Source organism: Strongylocentrotus purpuratus, unplaced genomic scaffold (assembly GCF_000002235.5).
Source record: "Strongylocentrotus purpuratus isolate Spur 01 unplaced genomic scaffold, Spur_5.0 spur5_scaffold_20, whole genome shotgun sequence".
Classification (NCBI taxonomy): domain Eukaryota; kingdom Metazoa; phylum Echinodermata; class Echinoidea; order Camarodonta; family Strongylocentrotidae; genus Strongylocentrotus; species Strongylocentrotus purpuratus.
Genome location: NW_022145606.1, coordinates 23,041,361 through 23,057,594, shown reverse-complemented (window position 1 = coordinate 23,057,594; position 16,234 = coordinate 23,041,361). Strand labels below are relative to the sequence as shown.

At 37.4% G+C, this 16,234-nt stretch overlaps 1 protein-coding gene across 1 annotated transcript in view; it reads left to right on the top strand.

Moving 5' to 3' along the window:
- Positions 1-12,098, top strand: part of LOC593408 (WD repeat-containing protein 76) — a 24,405-nt gene extending 12,307 nt beyond the window's left edge. Inside the window, exons 6-13 of the mRNA XM_030993055.1 lie at positions 684-837; positions 3,881-4,039; positions 4,563-4,693; positions 5,360-5,467; positions 6,794-6,946; positions 7,523-7,588; positions 9,783-9,885; positions 11,420-12,098. Coding sequence (XP_030848915.1) covers positions 684-837; positions 3,881-4,039; positions 4,563-4,693; positions 5,360-5,467; positions 6,794-6,946; positions 7,523-7,588; positions 9,783-9,885; positions 11,420-11,578 — 1,033 coding nt within the window. The 3' untranslated portion in view covers positions 11,579-12,098. The remainder of the gene's footprint in view (positions 1-683; positions 838-3,880; positions 4,040-4,562; positions 4,694-5,359; positions 5,468-6,793; positions 6,947-7,522; positions 7,589-9,782; positions 9,886-11,419) is intronic.
- The last annotated feature ends 4,136 nt before the right edge of the window (positions 12,099-16,234 follow it).

Below are 16,234 nucleotides of genomic sequence, written 5' to 3'. Positions count from 1 at the left end.
CTCTCTTCTCTCTTCTCTCTTCTCTCTTCTCTCTTCTTTCTTCTCTCTTCTCTCTCCTCTCTCTTCTCTCTTCTTCTCTTCTTCTCTCTTCTCTCTTCTCTCTTCTCTCTCTTCTCTCTTCTCTCTCTTCTCTCTTCTCTCTTCTTCTCTCTTCTCTCTTTCTCTCTTCTTCTTCTCTCTTCTCTCTTCTCTCTTCTTCTCTCTTCTTCTCTCTTCTCTCTTCTCTCTTCTCTCTTCTCTCTTCTCTCTTCTCTCTTCTCTCTTCTCTCTTCTCTCTTCTCTCTTCTTCTCTCTCTTCTCTCTCTTCTTCTCTTCTCTCTTCTCTCTTCTCTCTCTCTTCTCTCTCTCTCTTCTCTCTTCTCTCTTCTCTCTTCTCTCTTCTCTCTTCTCTCTTCTCTCTCTCTCTTCTCTCTTCTTCTCTCTTCTCTCTCTTCTCTCTTCTCTCTTCTCCTCTTCTCTCTTCTCTCTCTTCTTCTTCTTCTCTCTTCTCTCTTCTCTCTTCTCTCTTCTCTCTTCTCTCTTCTCTCTTCTTCTCTCTTCTCTCTCTTCTCTCTTCTCTCTTCTCTCTTCTCTCTTCTCTCTTCTCTCTTCTCTCTTCTCTCTTCTCTTTTTTTCTTTTTTTCTTCTTCTTCGTCTTTTCCTCCTCCTTTGTCATTAATGATCTTTTTAATCCTTTTTGAAAGGTTTATCTCAAAACTGCAGAAGATGAAGATGAAGCCTCAATACATGGCTAAGGTGGTGCCGAGCCGCATCTTCTCCGTCGCTGTTCATCCCTCGGTCAAGAAGACCATCGTAGTGGCTGGAGATAGGTGGGGCAAGATTGGACTTTGGGATGTGGTGAGTAGGCAGTTACCTTTTATGGCCGTGGGATAGCAAAATAATTCACACGTCTTTTCCAGTAATTCAGGTTTAAAACTTTACAGAAGTACAGTTCTATTTGTCATGGGAAACAAGCCGACGGGCCAGAGGGGGCTATGATATAACATACTAGTAAGCAAATAATTACCGTTGGTGAAGGTGATAGGACAAACTATCGTTTCCGAGGCGATCTGGATGTAGCTATCTTTCTGAAGCGAGGCTTAGGAAAGATAGCGTATACATCCAGATCACCGAGAGGTTATAGTTTGTCATAGCCTGAAACCAAAAGGTGATTATCTATATAAGTAATACGCTAAGGCTCCGCGGGGGGTGCGATGTCTCCGCCAGCCTTTGTATTCTTTTGTTTTTTAATGAGATCGCCGACCGAAGTTGGTGCAGCTATCTCCTCCTGAACCCTCCCCTCGGGGTACCCGTGCCCGGTGCCATCGTCCGCGGGAGAGTCTACTCTGTGGAATTGGCTATTATTGCCGCGATTTTTATATAGTTTTCGTGAATGGAGGTATGAAATCAAAGCTTATTTTGTGATTATGACGGTTATGTATACTACATTTTGATTATCATTTTCTAAAGGAAAGTTTTCACAAGAAAACCATCGGACTGACAGTTCAGTCGCAAGCTGCCTTCAGTCCTCACACATACAGTACACACAGTGCAGTGTAACACCGGCACCGCGCACCGCAGACGTCCGAGGCCTGTGGCGTCGGTGTTCGAGCTTCCTGGAGTTACGCTGGAGTGTGTGTGAGTTCAGCTGAGCTGAGCTCGAGTCGAAGAGATTTGACACTTTGAAATTGTTATCTGTTGGTTTGCATCATTATTGCCGCGATTTCAATATAGTTTCGTGAATAGATTTACGAAACCTGAGCTTCGAATTAGTAAAAGTATTACTGATGTCTACGTTTTTAAACGACTGTCTGATTTTCTTGTGAAAATTTTACTTTGAAAAATGATTATCGAAATTCATGGTCAGAAATAATCACAATCTACGGTCTATTAATTATGTTACAGTTCTTGCATCAAATCAATGCATGAAAACTTAGTTATTGAACTAGAAAAATGTTTTTTTTTTTTAAATAGGCAATTATGAAGTAGGAAGCCTGAAACCTCAGCCTACTGAACAAATCTCAACAAAGTGTAGGCCTATCCTTTTATGAATTAATGAAAAAGTAGCCCCAGAAAAAAGAGCCCCCGAAAGTTGAAAAAGTAGCCCCCGAAAACTTCCCAAAAATTTGAATTGGAGCCCCCGAAATGAAAAAACTTAATTTTTTGCCTGCGCCCCCCCCCCTCTAGAATCCCGCGGATTTCCGAGGGAAGGGGCCATAAACCCTCAAAAGCTCGGGGGTTACGTTCTTCAAAGTTGGGGGGGGGGGGGAGAGATCAGATCGCGGCGAGTTGAGTGTATATACAATATAGGCGTGGGGTCCACGGGTTTCAAGGGGCCATAAACCCCCGAAAGCTCGGGGGGTTTAGGCGTTTAATTAGGGTCAGATGAGCATATTTTTAATACTTTATTTGTGACACCTGCGGGTCACTAATTGGCGTGGGGTCAATACCTAGAGTTACGTAGTGTTGCGTACCAACTACGCTGGCCTACGTTACTATATGCTGAGGGACGGAAAGAGGTACGCAAGATGAACGAAAACAATTCAACATGTTTAATTTTTTCGCGTAGTTACGGCGTAGAAACTTGACGCAGAAAGTACGCCTTTTTACGCAACACTTCGCTACATGACTACGCAACAGTACGCTACCCTACGCCAGATCGTCAAAGCAGTAAAAGCTTTCTACACAGTAAGCAACCATAAGCAAACCTGTACGCCAGCCTACGCATAACCTACGCAGGGACTATTTTCCCATTAATACGCAGCCTAATTTCTGCGTAGTCGGTACGCCACACTACGGAACTCTACGCAGTTCCAGTGGCTTAAAGAATAACTACAAGTACAGTTGGATCGTTTTTTTTTTTATATAAGGCCAATCAAAAAAAAAACATGTTTAGCGTCCTGTTTTTTTGAAAAATGGGAAGGAGGAGGCCCTTTTTTTTTTTTTTCTTTCAAAATGGCCGCTCCGTACATTTTCCCTGACATTCTGGCTATTTTTCAAGATGGCGGCCGACAATTTTTTTTTTTTTTTTTAAAATCAGAAATACAATTTAGCAGTGCTTTTCATGTTTTTTTTCTTTCAAAAAAAAAATCAAAAAAAAAAATCAAAAAAAAAAAAAAAATAGGAGGCGGGCCCCAAAAAGGAAGCAGGCGGGGACGCTGTTTTTTTTTTTCTTTCAAAAAATATTTAAAAAAATATTTAAAAAAAAAAAAATAGGAGGCAGCCCCCAAAAATGGAAGCGGGCGGGGACGCTAAACATGTATATTTTTTTAATGGCCTGAATGGCAAATAAAGTTCTTGGTGGTTTTAATTTAGACAGTCTCTATATATCTATTTACATCCCCAGCCCCCCTCTAGAATCCCGCGGATTTCCGCAGGTCCTGCTAGTTTGCTTTATATTCCACATCAGAAACATTTCACTTCTTCAGTTATTTCAAAGCAACAAGACAGTCATCAATTAAAAGCTAGCAAACGGTGTACGAAACGTACAGTGTATGCAGCATGGTGGTGTGACCATAGTTCGTGCGTGACCAAAGTTTGCGTACTAATACTAAAAGAGCTTAAAGAGGTGAGCAAAAACGCAACATATACAATTAAAGTGCGTTGTACTGTGTAGATAGTACTTCTATCTTCAGTGAAAGTGTGTTGCACTGTGTAGATAGTACTTCTATCTTCAGTGAAAGTGTGTTGCACTATTTAGATAGTACTACTATCTACACAGTGCAACAAACTTTTCTTCTCCCATAAATGATAGGCGAACTATCTTGTATCACATGATTTACTTTTGACCAATCGTAGAGCAAGATTCTTAGTATGTGGAATATAATAGTACTTATACATGTACATGTAACTCCAGGCTCTTTGATATCTTCACATTATCTTTGTTCTTGTACCGTCCCAGAATTCCTTGAAAGGTGACGATGGTGTCTTCCTGTTCGCTCCGCACACCAACCAAGTGAAATGCCTTCGATTCTCACCCAGCGATCCTAACAAGCTCTTCTCTGTTTCATATGATGGAACAGTTCGATGTGGCGACTTCACCAAAGCTGTTTTTGACGAGGTATGAATTGTTAACCCAGAGCAGCTTACTCTTACTTTTTAGTGATACAGTCAAACCTGTACAGAGTGAGTCAGAAAAAAGTGCCCTTTGGTAAGGCATCAATCCTCATTACCAGGTCCCTCGGCCGTCTGGTTGCTTACTTACAAGCATTTATGCTTTCTTAGCAGTCAGGTAAAAGAACCACCATCACCATATAGAGTGGTGAAGTGTGACGTCATCAAAAATCTAAGTTTAGAATTTCTCAAATTTTTCTTCATTTTCCGAAAGAGCATCAAAAATAATATCCAAATTTCTAAAAACCAATTGAATATGTTAAGTATTGGCTGAGATATGACCATCTGAAAAAATATATGTTCTACAGGAACTCAGTGTTATATGCTCTGGCTCCTAATAGATTTTTATGACGTCACAGCTTCGGTACTCTATAACGTAAGTACATTAAAAACATAGATGAATAAACAAACAAACAAAAATAAATAAACTTAACAAATTTACTCTTTGATTTCTATTTTTCCTCTATCAGGTATATAGAGCAGATGAAGATGAGTTCATCTGGACCAGCTACTTTGATTTCATGTCGGCAGATGGTAGCTCTCTCCTTGTCACACAGCATTACAGGACTGGAAACGTAGTTGTTGTGGACACTCGATCAAGGTAAATAATAATATACAGTAGGCTTGCGGGTGCACCATGTGAGAGAGAGGGAGTAAATAATAATGTTATCGATAATAGACTGGCAACGTAGTTGTTGTGGACACTCGATCGAGGTAAATAATAATGTTATCGATAATAGTAATGATAATAATACTACAGCATTTTTTAATAGGACTGGCAATGTAGTTGTAGTAGACATTCGATCGAGGTAAATAATAATGGTTTCGATAATAGTAATAATGATAATAATACTACAGTATTTATTAATATTAATTGCAACGTAGTTGTAGTACACACTCAATCGAGGTAAATAATAATGGTTTTGATAATAATAATAATGATATGTACAGCATTTATTATGCCGCGTCGATCTAGTAAACTATTCTGAGGAACAGAGGGAGGTTATTACCCTGGCCTTAGCACGGCTACCGTTACGAAGCTGTAGCAAACAGTTTTTGAGCATCAAGTAACGCCTGGCTGGAATGCTCCCCAGGGAGTGGAGATTGTGCACACAGTGTGTGCGGGCAAGCACTGAATCCAATGACCGGGGTAATAGTATATTTGTAAAGCGCTTAGAGACATTTGTATTAAGCACTATATAAAAACTAAATATTATTATTATTATTCAACAAATCAAATACCATTTTTGAAAATTGTTTCTTTTAGAAACAGAAAGGGTGGAGAGAATGTTTACCATGTACATTCAAGCAATGCAAGGACCGTCTCGGTCCACCCCACAATGCCGCACTACTTCGTCACAGCTTCAACTGATCGGTAAGCCTCTATCTTTTATATGATCATCATGATTGCTTCTTAAGCCTTATTCAGATATGACTCTACAAAACGGTAGTATACAAATAATGAAAGGTTGTGAGATAATAGAATTAACGTTAATCTTTCAACGAATGAAAATATTTGCACTATTGAACGAATGAAAACCATTCATTATTTGTTTCATACAACATCGAAGAAGATCTAATGTAACGTTAATCAACAAATTATGCTTTACTCCTTATATTAAAGACCGTCAATACTACTGGGCCAGAAGGGATTAGACCACACAGCGAGGTCACTAACAGGTGGCTATCTCATTAACTCAACTCTCAACTAACATAAGAAAAAGAGGATATGGGGGACCAACAGGCACCTATTGGGGAAGTTTTCTATATAGAGGGAGCAAGTAGCTACAAGTAGGACAATGGGGCTTTAAAGATAAGTTAAAAATGGAGTCAAGCCTTCTCGATTACATGCATTCAGATTGCCTTCGCGTCAGATACACGCAGGGATACGCGCATGGCAGAGAGGTACGCAGTCCGCATGCAACCAAAAATGCACGCCCGTGCAATAGAACATCTATTAAATATCATGTGACCAACAATCCTCCAATCAAATGACAAGGATCCACGTAGGTGTTGTATAATAGTATATTAATGATGACGTACTGTATAATACGCTTTCCATTTCTGTATCTTATAACTTGGAGCTCAGTGAATAAGTGTAGGACCATTGTTGCGCACACTTGCCAGTTATTTATACATTAAAAACACTTAATGTAGTCTTTACATTAGCAGGGGAATTCCAACTAGGTACTTAGTTGGTTTTCATAAAGGCAGAAAAATTACAGAAATAGATTAGTGAATGTTTCCATCTTAAAATGTCCTTGTTTTAGGAACTATGGCTGCAATCTTCTGTTTACTTAGGAACAGTGGAAACAGTAGACAAAGAAACACTATTTCGATTTCATGTTTGCCTTACTGGTATCTATATTTCTCCCTCACAGTTAGGCACAGGTTACGTCAAATCCAGCGAATTGGAAAGTGCGATAGATTCATTTTGAGTTCAAGAGCCAATAAAAGATAAACATCATATTATGATGGTGCCTACATAGATCTTCTAAAATCACGAAACCTGAGAATATTTTAGTAAAATCAGGAATGTGTATGTCTGTTTCTGTGTTCTTGTTGGTGTAAATCCCAGAATTTTGAAACTTCATGATCGTCATAGAAAAGTCGGGAGAAAAAGACGGAACTCTTATCTTCATGAAATGCTGGAAACCCAGGTGAATTGGGATATATAATCAGTTGTTATTTTTTCTTGTAGTACTGCTGCATTGTGGGATATCCGCAGCATGAAGAGTAAGGGAATCAATAAACCAATTGCAGAGATGCCTCATGGTAAATCCGTCAGCTCGGCATTCTTCTCACCGATCACTGGTTCAAAGATCCTTACAACATCTCTGGATGACAGAATCAGGTAAGATTAACAGAACGTAGCAGAACTTAAAGAGAAGGTTGAGTTCTGGTCTACCTCCTCCCAATCACTTATACTGGGAGGATCTTTTAGGTCAGAGGGTTAAATTGATTCAGTTTGCTTTTCCACTCCCGGGCAGGCGCAGGTTAAGCCAAATAACTAATGAAATGAATAATAAAGTGACCATCTTCAAGAATTTCTTGAAAAAGGGTATCACAAGGCAAGGTGCTCCAGATTTAACTGCAGATATGACTTTGATGAATTACAACCAAAGTATAATCAGCTCACTGACCCTCTAGTGTACCAACAGAGTTTGTGAGGAATCTTGTGTTATTCTAGCTAGCATTGCTACAGACATTGTCCTTAACCAGCTGGTTGTACGTCTACTTTCATGCAGCCAATCACAGCCCGGTTTTTTTCCTCACGCCTTGTTCCTGTAGCTTATGCATATATTGTCCAATTTCTACTTTCTGTTCATTCTTACGATTTACTCTGACAAGTGCAAGATGAAAAAGCTTTAATATGTCTGTTTTCGTTGCTATTCTTAACAAGAAAACTGTGAAATGTGTCTCTTTACAGCATCTTTGACACTAAGAGTGCAAAGGATGGTGGGATGTCTGATGTGAAGAGAACTTTGTGGCAGAGGTAAGTTTTATGAAAGCTTCATTATCCCCTCCGCGCCGACAAGTCGGAGGGGATATAGTGACGCTGCTGCCCATCCTTTCGTAACAAATCAGGTTTCCTTTCAATTTTAATGAAATTTGACACAAAGGTACATGGAATCAAAACACAGCCTAAATTCAATTTTGGAGTATGTAGGTCAAAGATGATAGCTCACTAAATATGTTAAAATACCTACTGTAATTACATATGCCAAAAATGTGGTTTTTATTCAATAATGTGAGTAATGTGAGTATAACTTTTTTGGTCATAGGTCACAGCTCATTAAATATGAAACAAAATTGCTAAATATAGGCCATTGGTAACCAGCGATGCTACGGTTTGACTTGTTACTTTTATTAAAGGGAGAGGGTCGTCAGTTTCCATGTGCAGAAGATGCAATGACACCAGACTTGGTGGAAATCCTTTTAATGCCCACAGCAAATCCATAGGCCTAGCCAAAAATACCCCCTAGTCTCTTGGAGAGTGTTGGGGTGTTGCAAATATTAGTTATGACTTTACCATATGGGGACAAAGACTGGATGGATGGATGAATGGATGAATGAATGAATGAATGAATGAATGAGTGAATGAATGAATGAATGAGTGAATGAATGGATGGGTGGGTGGATGGATGGGTTAATGGATGGATTTATAAATGGACGAATGAATGAACTAGTAAATGTATACAGGAATGAATGAATAAATGAATGATTGCATGCATAAATGAGTGCATGAATGATTGAATGAATGAGTGCATGAATGAATGAATGAGTGCATGAATGATTGAATGAATGCATGAATGAATGAGTGCATGAATGAATGATTGAATGAATGAGTGCATGAATGAATGAGTGCATGCATTAATGAATGCATGAATGAATGATTGAATGAATGAATGGATGAATGAGTGCATGAATGAGTGCATGGATTAATGAATGAGTGCATGCATTAATGAATGCATGAATGATTGAATGAATGAATGCATGAATGATTGAATGAATGAGTGCATGAATGAATGAGTGCATGAATGATTGAATGAATGCGTGAATGAATGAGTGCATGAATGAATGATTGAATGAATGCATGAATGATTGAATGAATGAGTGCGTGAATGAATGAATGAGTGCATGAATGATTGAATGAATGAGTGCGTGAATGAATGAATGAGTGCATGAATGATTGAATGAATGCATGAATGCATGAATGAATGAGTGCATGGATTAATGAATGCATGAATGATTGAATGAATGAGTGCATGAATGAATGAGTGCATGAATGATTGAATGAATGCATGAATGAATGAGTGCATGAATGAATGATTGAATGAATGCATGAATGATTGAATGAATGAGTGCGTGAATGAATGAATTAGTGCATGAATGATTGAATGAATGCATGAATGAATGATTGAATGAATGAATGCATGAATGATTGAATGAATGAGTGCGTGAATGAATGAATGAGTGCATGAATGAATGCATGAATGCATGAATGAATGAGTGCATGAATGAATGAATGAATGATTGAATGAATGAATGAATGAATGAGTGCATGAATGAATGAATGAGTGCATGGATTAATGAATGCATGAATGAATGAGTGCATGGATTAATGAATGCATGAATGATTGAATGAATCAATGAATTAACAAATGAATGAGTGCTTGAATTAATGAATGATTTAATGAATGAATGAATAAACAAATGAATGAATGAGTGCATGAATGATTGAATGGATTTATGAATTAATGAGTGCATGGATGGATGCATGCATTATGATTAATGAACAAATAATGCAGCAATGAACGAATTAATGCATGCATGAAAGAATGCACAAATAAATGAATGAATGAATGAATTAAATTAATGAATGAATGAGTGCATGAATGGATGGATGAATGAATGTATGAAATAATGAAAGAATGTATGAAATAATGAGAGAATGAATGCATGAATGAATGAGTGTGTGAATTAATGATTGCTTGGATTAATGAATGAATGAAAGAATGTAAGCATGAATGAAAGAATGAATGAACTAATTAATGAATTAATTAATTACATAAACTGAAGGAACAATTGCATAAGTTAACATGTTTATGAATGCACAAAAGCTTTGATAGCTCAGTGAATCAACAGCTGGATGAACGATCTTTTCATCTTAAATTTGTGTCTTCTAGTCATAACAACCGGACCGGTCGAGCGTTAACAGGATTCCAAGCAGCCTGGCATCCCAGAAGAGAAGATGCTTATGTTGTAGGTAGCTTGTCGCAACCACGAAGGGTAAGAAATCGTTCTTTTACCCTTCAAAGCTTAAAACGGACTGTGTTATAATTTTTACAAATCACCTTTCTTTCTCTCACTTTGTTTCCTTGATTTCTTTACCTGCTGCTTTCTTTGAGTGGTGCAAAGTCAATATGCATTAATAGGTCAAACAGACAGTTTATCAATGGTGAAAAAATAAAATTGTTATAGCAAACTTTGATGTTATGTTTTTCAAAGAGTTGCCACTTGATAAGGCTCGCTTAGATAAAACGTGGTAAACCGCCGATAAATAAACACCTGTTTTTGTAACATGTTAAAGAATGACAATGGCATGTAACAATGGTCCTAGACGTATTCACTGATCTCTGAGTAATCAGATACAGAAATGTGAAGGGAAAAAATCTGCCAAAGTCATGGAAAGTTGTCAAAATTAATTGTGGGTTTGGACCGTGTGTGGCTATGGCACCCTTTCAGTTTGAATGGACAATGGGTGTGGTATGTACAATGTACACTGCTTGGATGCCACAACCCATACCAAAATCACTATGAACATGACAGACAAAGAAAGAGGACAAAATATACAGTTCCTCATTCTACCCTCACAATTGCTGTGGTAGACAAAGGAACATCCCTTCACTGCTATTATGTAAAAATGTGTGGAACGGGTGAATATGCACGTGACACCTGTTCTACACATGTTTACATAATAGCAGTGAAGAATGTTCCTTTGTCTACCACAGCCATTGTTGAGGGTAGAATGAGGACCTGTATATTTTGTCCTCTTTCTTTGTCCATCATATTCATAGTGAATAGTACTTTGTATCTGGTCAGTGATAAAGGCAAAAATGGGTCATGGACAGTCATGGAAAGTCATCACTATGAACATGACTGACAAAGAGAGCGGACAAAATATACAGTTCCCCAGGTAGACAAAGGATCATCCCTTCACTGCTATTATGTAAAAATGTGTAGAACAGGTGTCACATGCATATTCACCTTTTTACATAATAGCAGTGAAGAGATGTTCCTTTGTCTACCTGCGCTTTCTTTGTCGTCATGTTCATAGTGCATGGAATTTCATAAATTGGTTCTCCAATTTCTGCGGCAACCTTCTTGGAAGCTGGAATCTTACAATTGCATCTTTCAGAACGTCTTGATACAACATTAAAGATACAGTCAAACCTGCTTTAGTCACCACCTGTCTACGAGGACTACATTTTTAGTTTCCCTTGGAAATGGTTTCTCATTGAAACATTCACTAAAGGAACCTGTATACATGCAAAGACCACTTTTTGTGTTTCCCTTGGGTGGTCGCTATAGACAGGTTTGACTGTATACTTTGTATCTGGTCAGTGATAAAGGCCAATATGGGTCATGGAAGGTCATGGAATTTCATAAATTGGTTCTTCAATTTCTGCAGGAACCTTGTTGGAAGATGGAATCTTACAATCTCGTCTTTCATACAACAATAAAATGAATCACAATTACTGATTAGCGGCTTGAATGACATGTTAAACAATAACTCATCTTTTTATCTCTGCTTTTGTTTTAGATTGAGGTGTTCAGCTCCAAAGGGAAGCCCCTCCATCATTTCTGTGACGAGCACCTCGCATCGGTGTGTTCTATCAACAAATTTCATCCTACAAGAGATCTGCTGGTGGGTGGAGGCGGTGGAAACTCCAGCGGGAAGCTCTATGTCTTCATGGCGTAGACTAGGGGCCCGTTTCTCAAAGCGTTTTTTCAATGACAAATGACAAAAATCAGTGACAAATCTGCTGATAACCAATCAGAAGCAAGGATTTCAGTAGCTTATAACAAAACCTGCCGTTTGACACTGATGACAAGTTCTGTGAAATGTCCCCCGGGAGAGTCACTCTGACATGATTTTATCTGCAATGCTGACATTTAAGTTGGGCTTGGAGGTCCATTATTACTTCTAATGAGCTGGAAGCTTGATGCCTTCTTGGTGAAAGTTTATTTTTACATCGACTTATCTGCAAATTTGTTATTAAAGCAATACTGAACTAATGAACTTTCTGCAGTAGCATACTGTATATTGCAGGGCCATCTAATAGTCAACTTTCATATAGTGCGTAACCCAGTAGCTAATTTCCACTTTAATTTCTGTCCATAACAATATAAAAGTCTTGTCTGTGCCAAAAGCTTTGAAACTACTACAGGGACAAGAATCCTTTTTCCAAGGAGAGATTGGAAAATTTGAGTCCCGTGATGGGGGGGGGGGGGGGGGGGGGGGAGGGGAGGAGGAGGAGTAGAGAATTGATCCCAAATTTCAGTTCTGACCATTGCATTGTGAAATGATCCGTAAGGAAGAGATTGTAAAAGGTTGATCATGTAGCAGATAATTATTGGTGTATACCGTGAGGTTTTGGAATCATCAGAACGGGTAAGAAATTGGCTCAGGTTTGCTATAGATCATATGCACTGTACATAGAAATTTGTATATGGGACTACACAAACTTGTGGCAAGAAATGTGTGTACAAATTAATTATTATTTGTACCAATAGTAAGAAAAAATAAAGGACTAAATTATACAAAAACAGAAAATAATTTAGTCTAAAAAGTTGTCTCATTTGAGGAGATGCACGTGCCAAATGTTTATGTTTATGTTTATCATGCAGTATTACTTTAAAGAAAAATAAAAGAGAAGAAAAGAAGTTGTAAAGTCTTCTTATGTAAAGTATATTGATGTACAGTTTTTATGAAAAATATTTATGTTGTCGCTTTACGGGTAGATATGAAAAATATACATGAACAGTAACTTTTATTAGTATTGTAAATTGTTAATAAAGCTTTTCCATTAACAAGATTTAAGTTGTCATCCCATCATATTTGAGTCGTATCGGGACAATCACCCCTTCAAAAACTAACCACCCCCCTCCCCCAAGGACAATAACCCCACAGCCCTAAAAATTACACCCTACAACCCCCCCCCCCCTCCCCCTCCTGTTCATTTAAGGTAAAATTTACCCTGATAATAAGTTGGTTTTAATATAGGGGTTAATTTTCAGGGGGGGGGGGGGATGATTGCCCAGGGTGTAATTGTCTTAGAACCTATTTGAGTATATAATGCTGAAAAAACAGGAGTGATAAGGATAGGTATAGGTTTTTTTTTCTTGGGGGTAATTGTCCTGGGGGGGGGGGAGGGGTAATTGGTTGGGGGTGATTGTCCTAGAACCTATTTGACTATATAATGCTGAAAAAACAGGAGTGATGAGGATAGGTATAGGTTTTTTTTCTTGGGGGTAATTGTCCTTGGGGGGGGGGGGGTAATTGGTCGGGGGTGATTGTCCTAGAACCTATTTGAGTATATAATGCTGAAAAAACAGGAGTGATGAGGATAGGTATGTGATTGATTGAGAAGAGATGGTACAAAAGGAAAATGATGTTAAGGAAATTGGGTAGAGGAAAGCATCACCTAGATTACCTAACGTGGCAAAATTCAAAGAATATTCGATATCGATGCAAGTGAAAACTGATATTTGTAATACTGTTTTTAACTTCAAAATATATTTTTGTCTATGGGTTTTTTGTCACAAATTGTATATGTACCCCCCCCCCCCCCCCAAAAAAAACAAAAAATCATCTTGAAAGGTCAAATGTTTTATTTGTCAGAACATCAAAATAAAGATTTACTAAATATGTGTTACATTTGTGTTGTCGAAAATAAATTTATAGCTTTAACTTTAAAGAGACAGTTTAATTCATTTTAACACAATATATATATTCTCTGACATTAATCGTTTTATGTTACCGAACCTAATACATCACAAGACGTAACATGAAAATGAGAACCCGCATTTCTTTAAAATCTGTGAACCAACAAAGCATTTAACACATTACGAATCACAGAAAAAACCTATAAATATTCTGCCACTTTGTAATATGCTTCCCGATTTCATTTTACCTCTTTGAAATTAATTCCTCAGTGGACTTGTATGAAACAATATATATGTAAAATCACCTTCACTGGTGGATATTGTGTGTCTTAGATCCATATGAACTTCTAGATCTGATTATAGCTGGTCAAAACGGATGTTTTTCCTCTCTCACTTCCTCCTTTATTCATTTCATTTACCTTTTTTTCTTCAAAATCACCCCCAAAATGCACACAAAATCGCTAAATTTTGGTTTTGGTGACAAGGTTGAATTTTTTCTGACACGATTTTGTGTTAAGCAGTTGGCAGGTTCAGCAAGAGATGGCTCTGTACAATACACAGTATGGCAACAATGCTTCTTATTATCTCAACTCCTTCTCAACCACAATATCCTTGCTCTTGATTTCCTTTAATTCATTTTCCTTCTGTACCCTCTTCTCTTCTTCCTTCTTTCTATCTCCTCTCAGTCAATCGAGTACCAATCATCATCACTCATGTTTTGATGGCATAATGTATATTACTCAAATATGATGGGATGACAAATAAAATCTTGTTAATAGAAAAGCTTTATTTACACTCTTTAATAATACAAAACTCACAAAGGTGACTATATATTAACACCATCTACACGTATAACAAATACAAGACTAATTTTCAGAAAAAATGTACATAGTCAATACACTCTACAGAACAAGACTTTCATGATTATATTTTGCCCCTTTCCTTTTCTTTTCAAAGTAATACTGCATGATGAATATAAAACCATTTGCAATATGTATCTCCTCAAATGAGAAGACTTCTTCAGACTAATGTCTGTATACAAATATTTTCTGATTTTGTATAATTTTTTTCTTACTGTTTGTATCATACTATCATTGATAATTAATTTGTAACAATATTTCTTGCCACAAGTTTGTGTAGTCCCATGTATAACGTATTTCTGTTTACAGAGCATGTGACATATTGTAAAACTGGGCCATTTCTTAACATTTTGATGATTCCAGAACCTCACAGTCTACACAAATATTTATCTGCTACATGATCAACCTTTTCCCATCACTTCCTCACACTTCATTTCACAGTGCAATGGTCAGCACTCAACTTTATCTTTAAACAGCACCAGTTTCCTGTGAAACTACATTTGCCTTAACTATCCAAGTCGACAGAGTATTACTACATTTACCTTACACAACGTTTTACATTCTTGAAAATTTACACATCGTAAAAATCATGTTTACCCGTTTGTATCTATATATCATTCATAATTATCATCAACTCTATCTCTCTCCCACATAATGCATCCCTTAACATGATGCATTATAAGTACTAAGTAATAATGGTCTTGATTTTCAGACCATTGTACCGAATGTTCATACGTTTTATGCTGCACGCGCAAAGATTCAATCAGTTTAATTTTGGCCATCACAAGAAGTGGGTTGTTGATGTAGACAAATGCTCATGTACACTTTACAGCTCATTTTATGTATGTTATTACCAAAGAAGAAATGAGCCAGTCAGTCACTCAATAGTGTCTGACAGTGAAGTCTAGCAAGTAAACTGGTTTCCTTGCATAATTTGAATATTAGGACACTGCTAACGTTTAAATTTCACAGATAGGACATACATGACATATTCATAATTCCTGCAAAGTTCTACAGAATTTGAGGTTGGCTGCAAAAGGGACATAGTACCTTTAATATCCAATTTGCAGATAAGTTGATGTAAAAATAAATTTATTGATTTCAAGTTTTATTAAAAGGGGGCCCAGGCCAACTAAAGTGTCCAAGTGCCCAAGTGCCAATTAAGCCAAGTCAAAACATACTCTCATAGCTAAAGTTCACATGAAGATCGCCGCTCGAGTCTCTTGTGAGGTGAATGGTCTGATCCAAAGTCCTCCAAGACCAACTTAAAGGGGAAGTCCACCCTGAAATTAAGTTAGTTTTAATAGGAGTAGAAAAATGAGAGAAACAAGTCAGTGAAAGTTTGAGCAAATTCCGATTAAAAATAAGGAAGTTAGGATTTTTGAAGTTGTGATCAATCAAACACAAATTGGCAACTCTATGACGTATCATGCGAGCTCAACTTCCATTTGCTCAGTACTAAAAAAATCTAAAATTTTCATTTTCCCTCAAGAAAAATTTCAACCATACATGCACCCTAAATATAATAATTGCAAATATGTTTCTATACTCCCCCTGCAAGGAAAAAATATATATTCCGTCATCAATAACGAAGAAAACATGATTTTATGGAATATTATGCACAAAGCAAATGAAGGAGAGCTCGTATAATAAGTCACAGAGTTGCCAATTTGTATTTGATTGATCACAACTTCAATAATTCATAACTTTCTTATTTTCATTCAGAATTTGCTCAAACTATCACTCACCTGATTTTCTTATTATTCTGCCTCTATCGAAACAAACTTATTTTGGGGTGGACTTTCCCTTTAATGTCCAGGATGCAGATG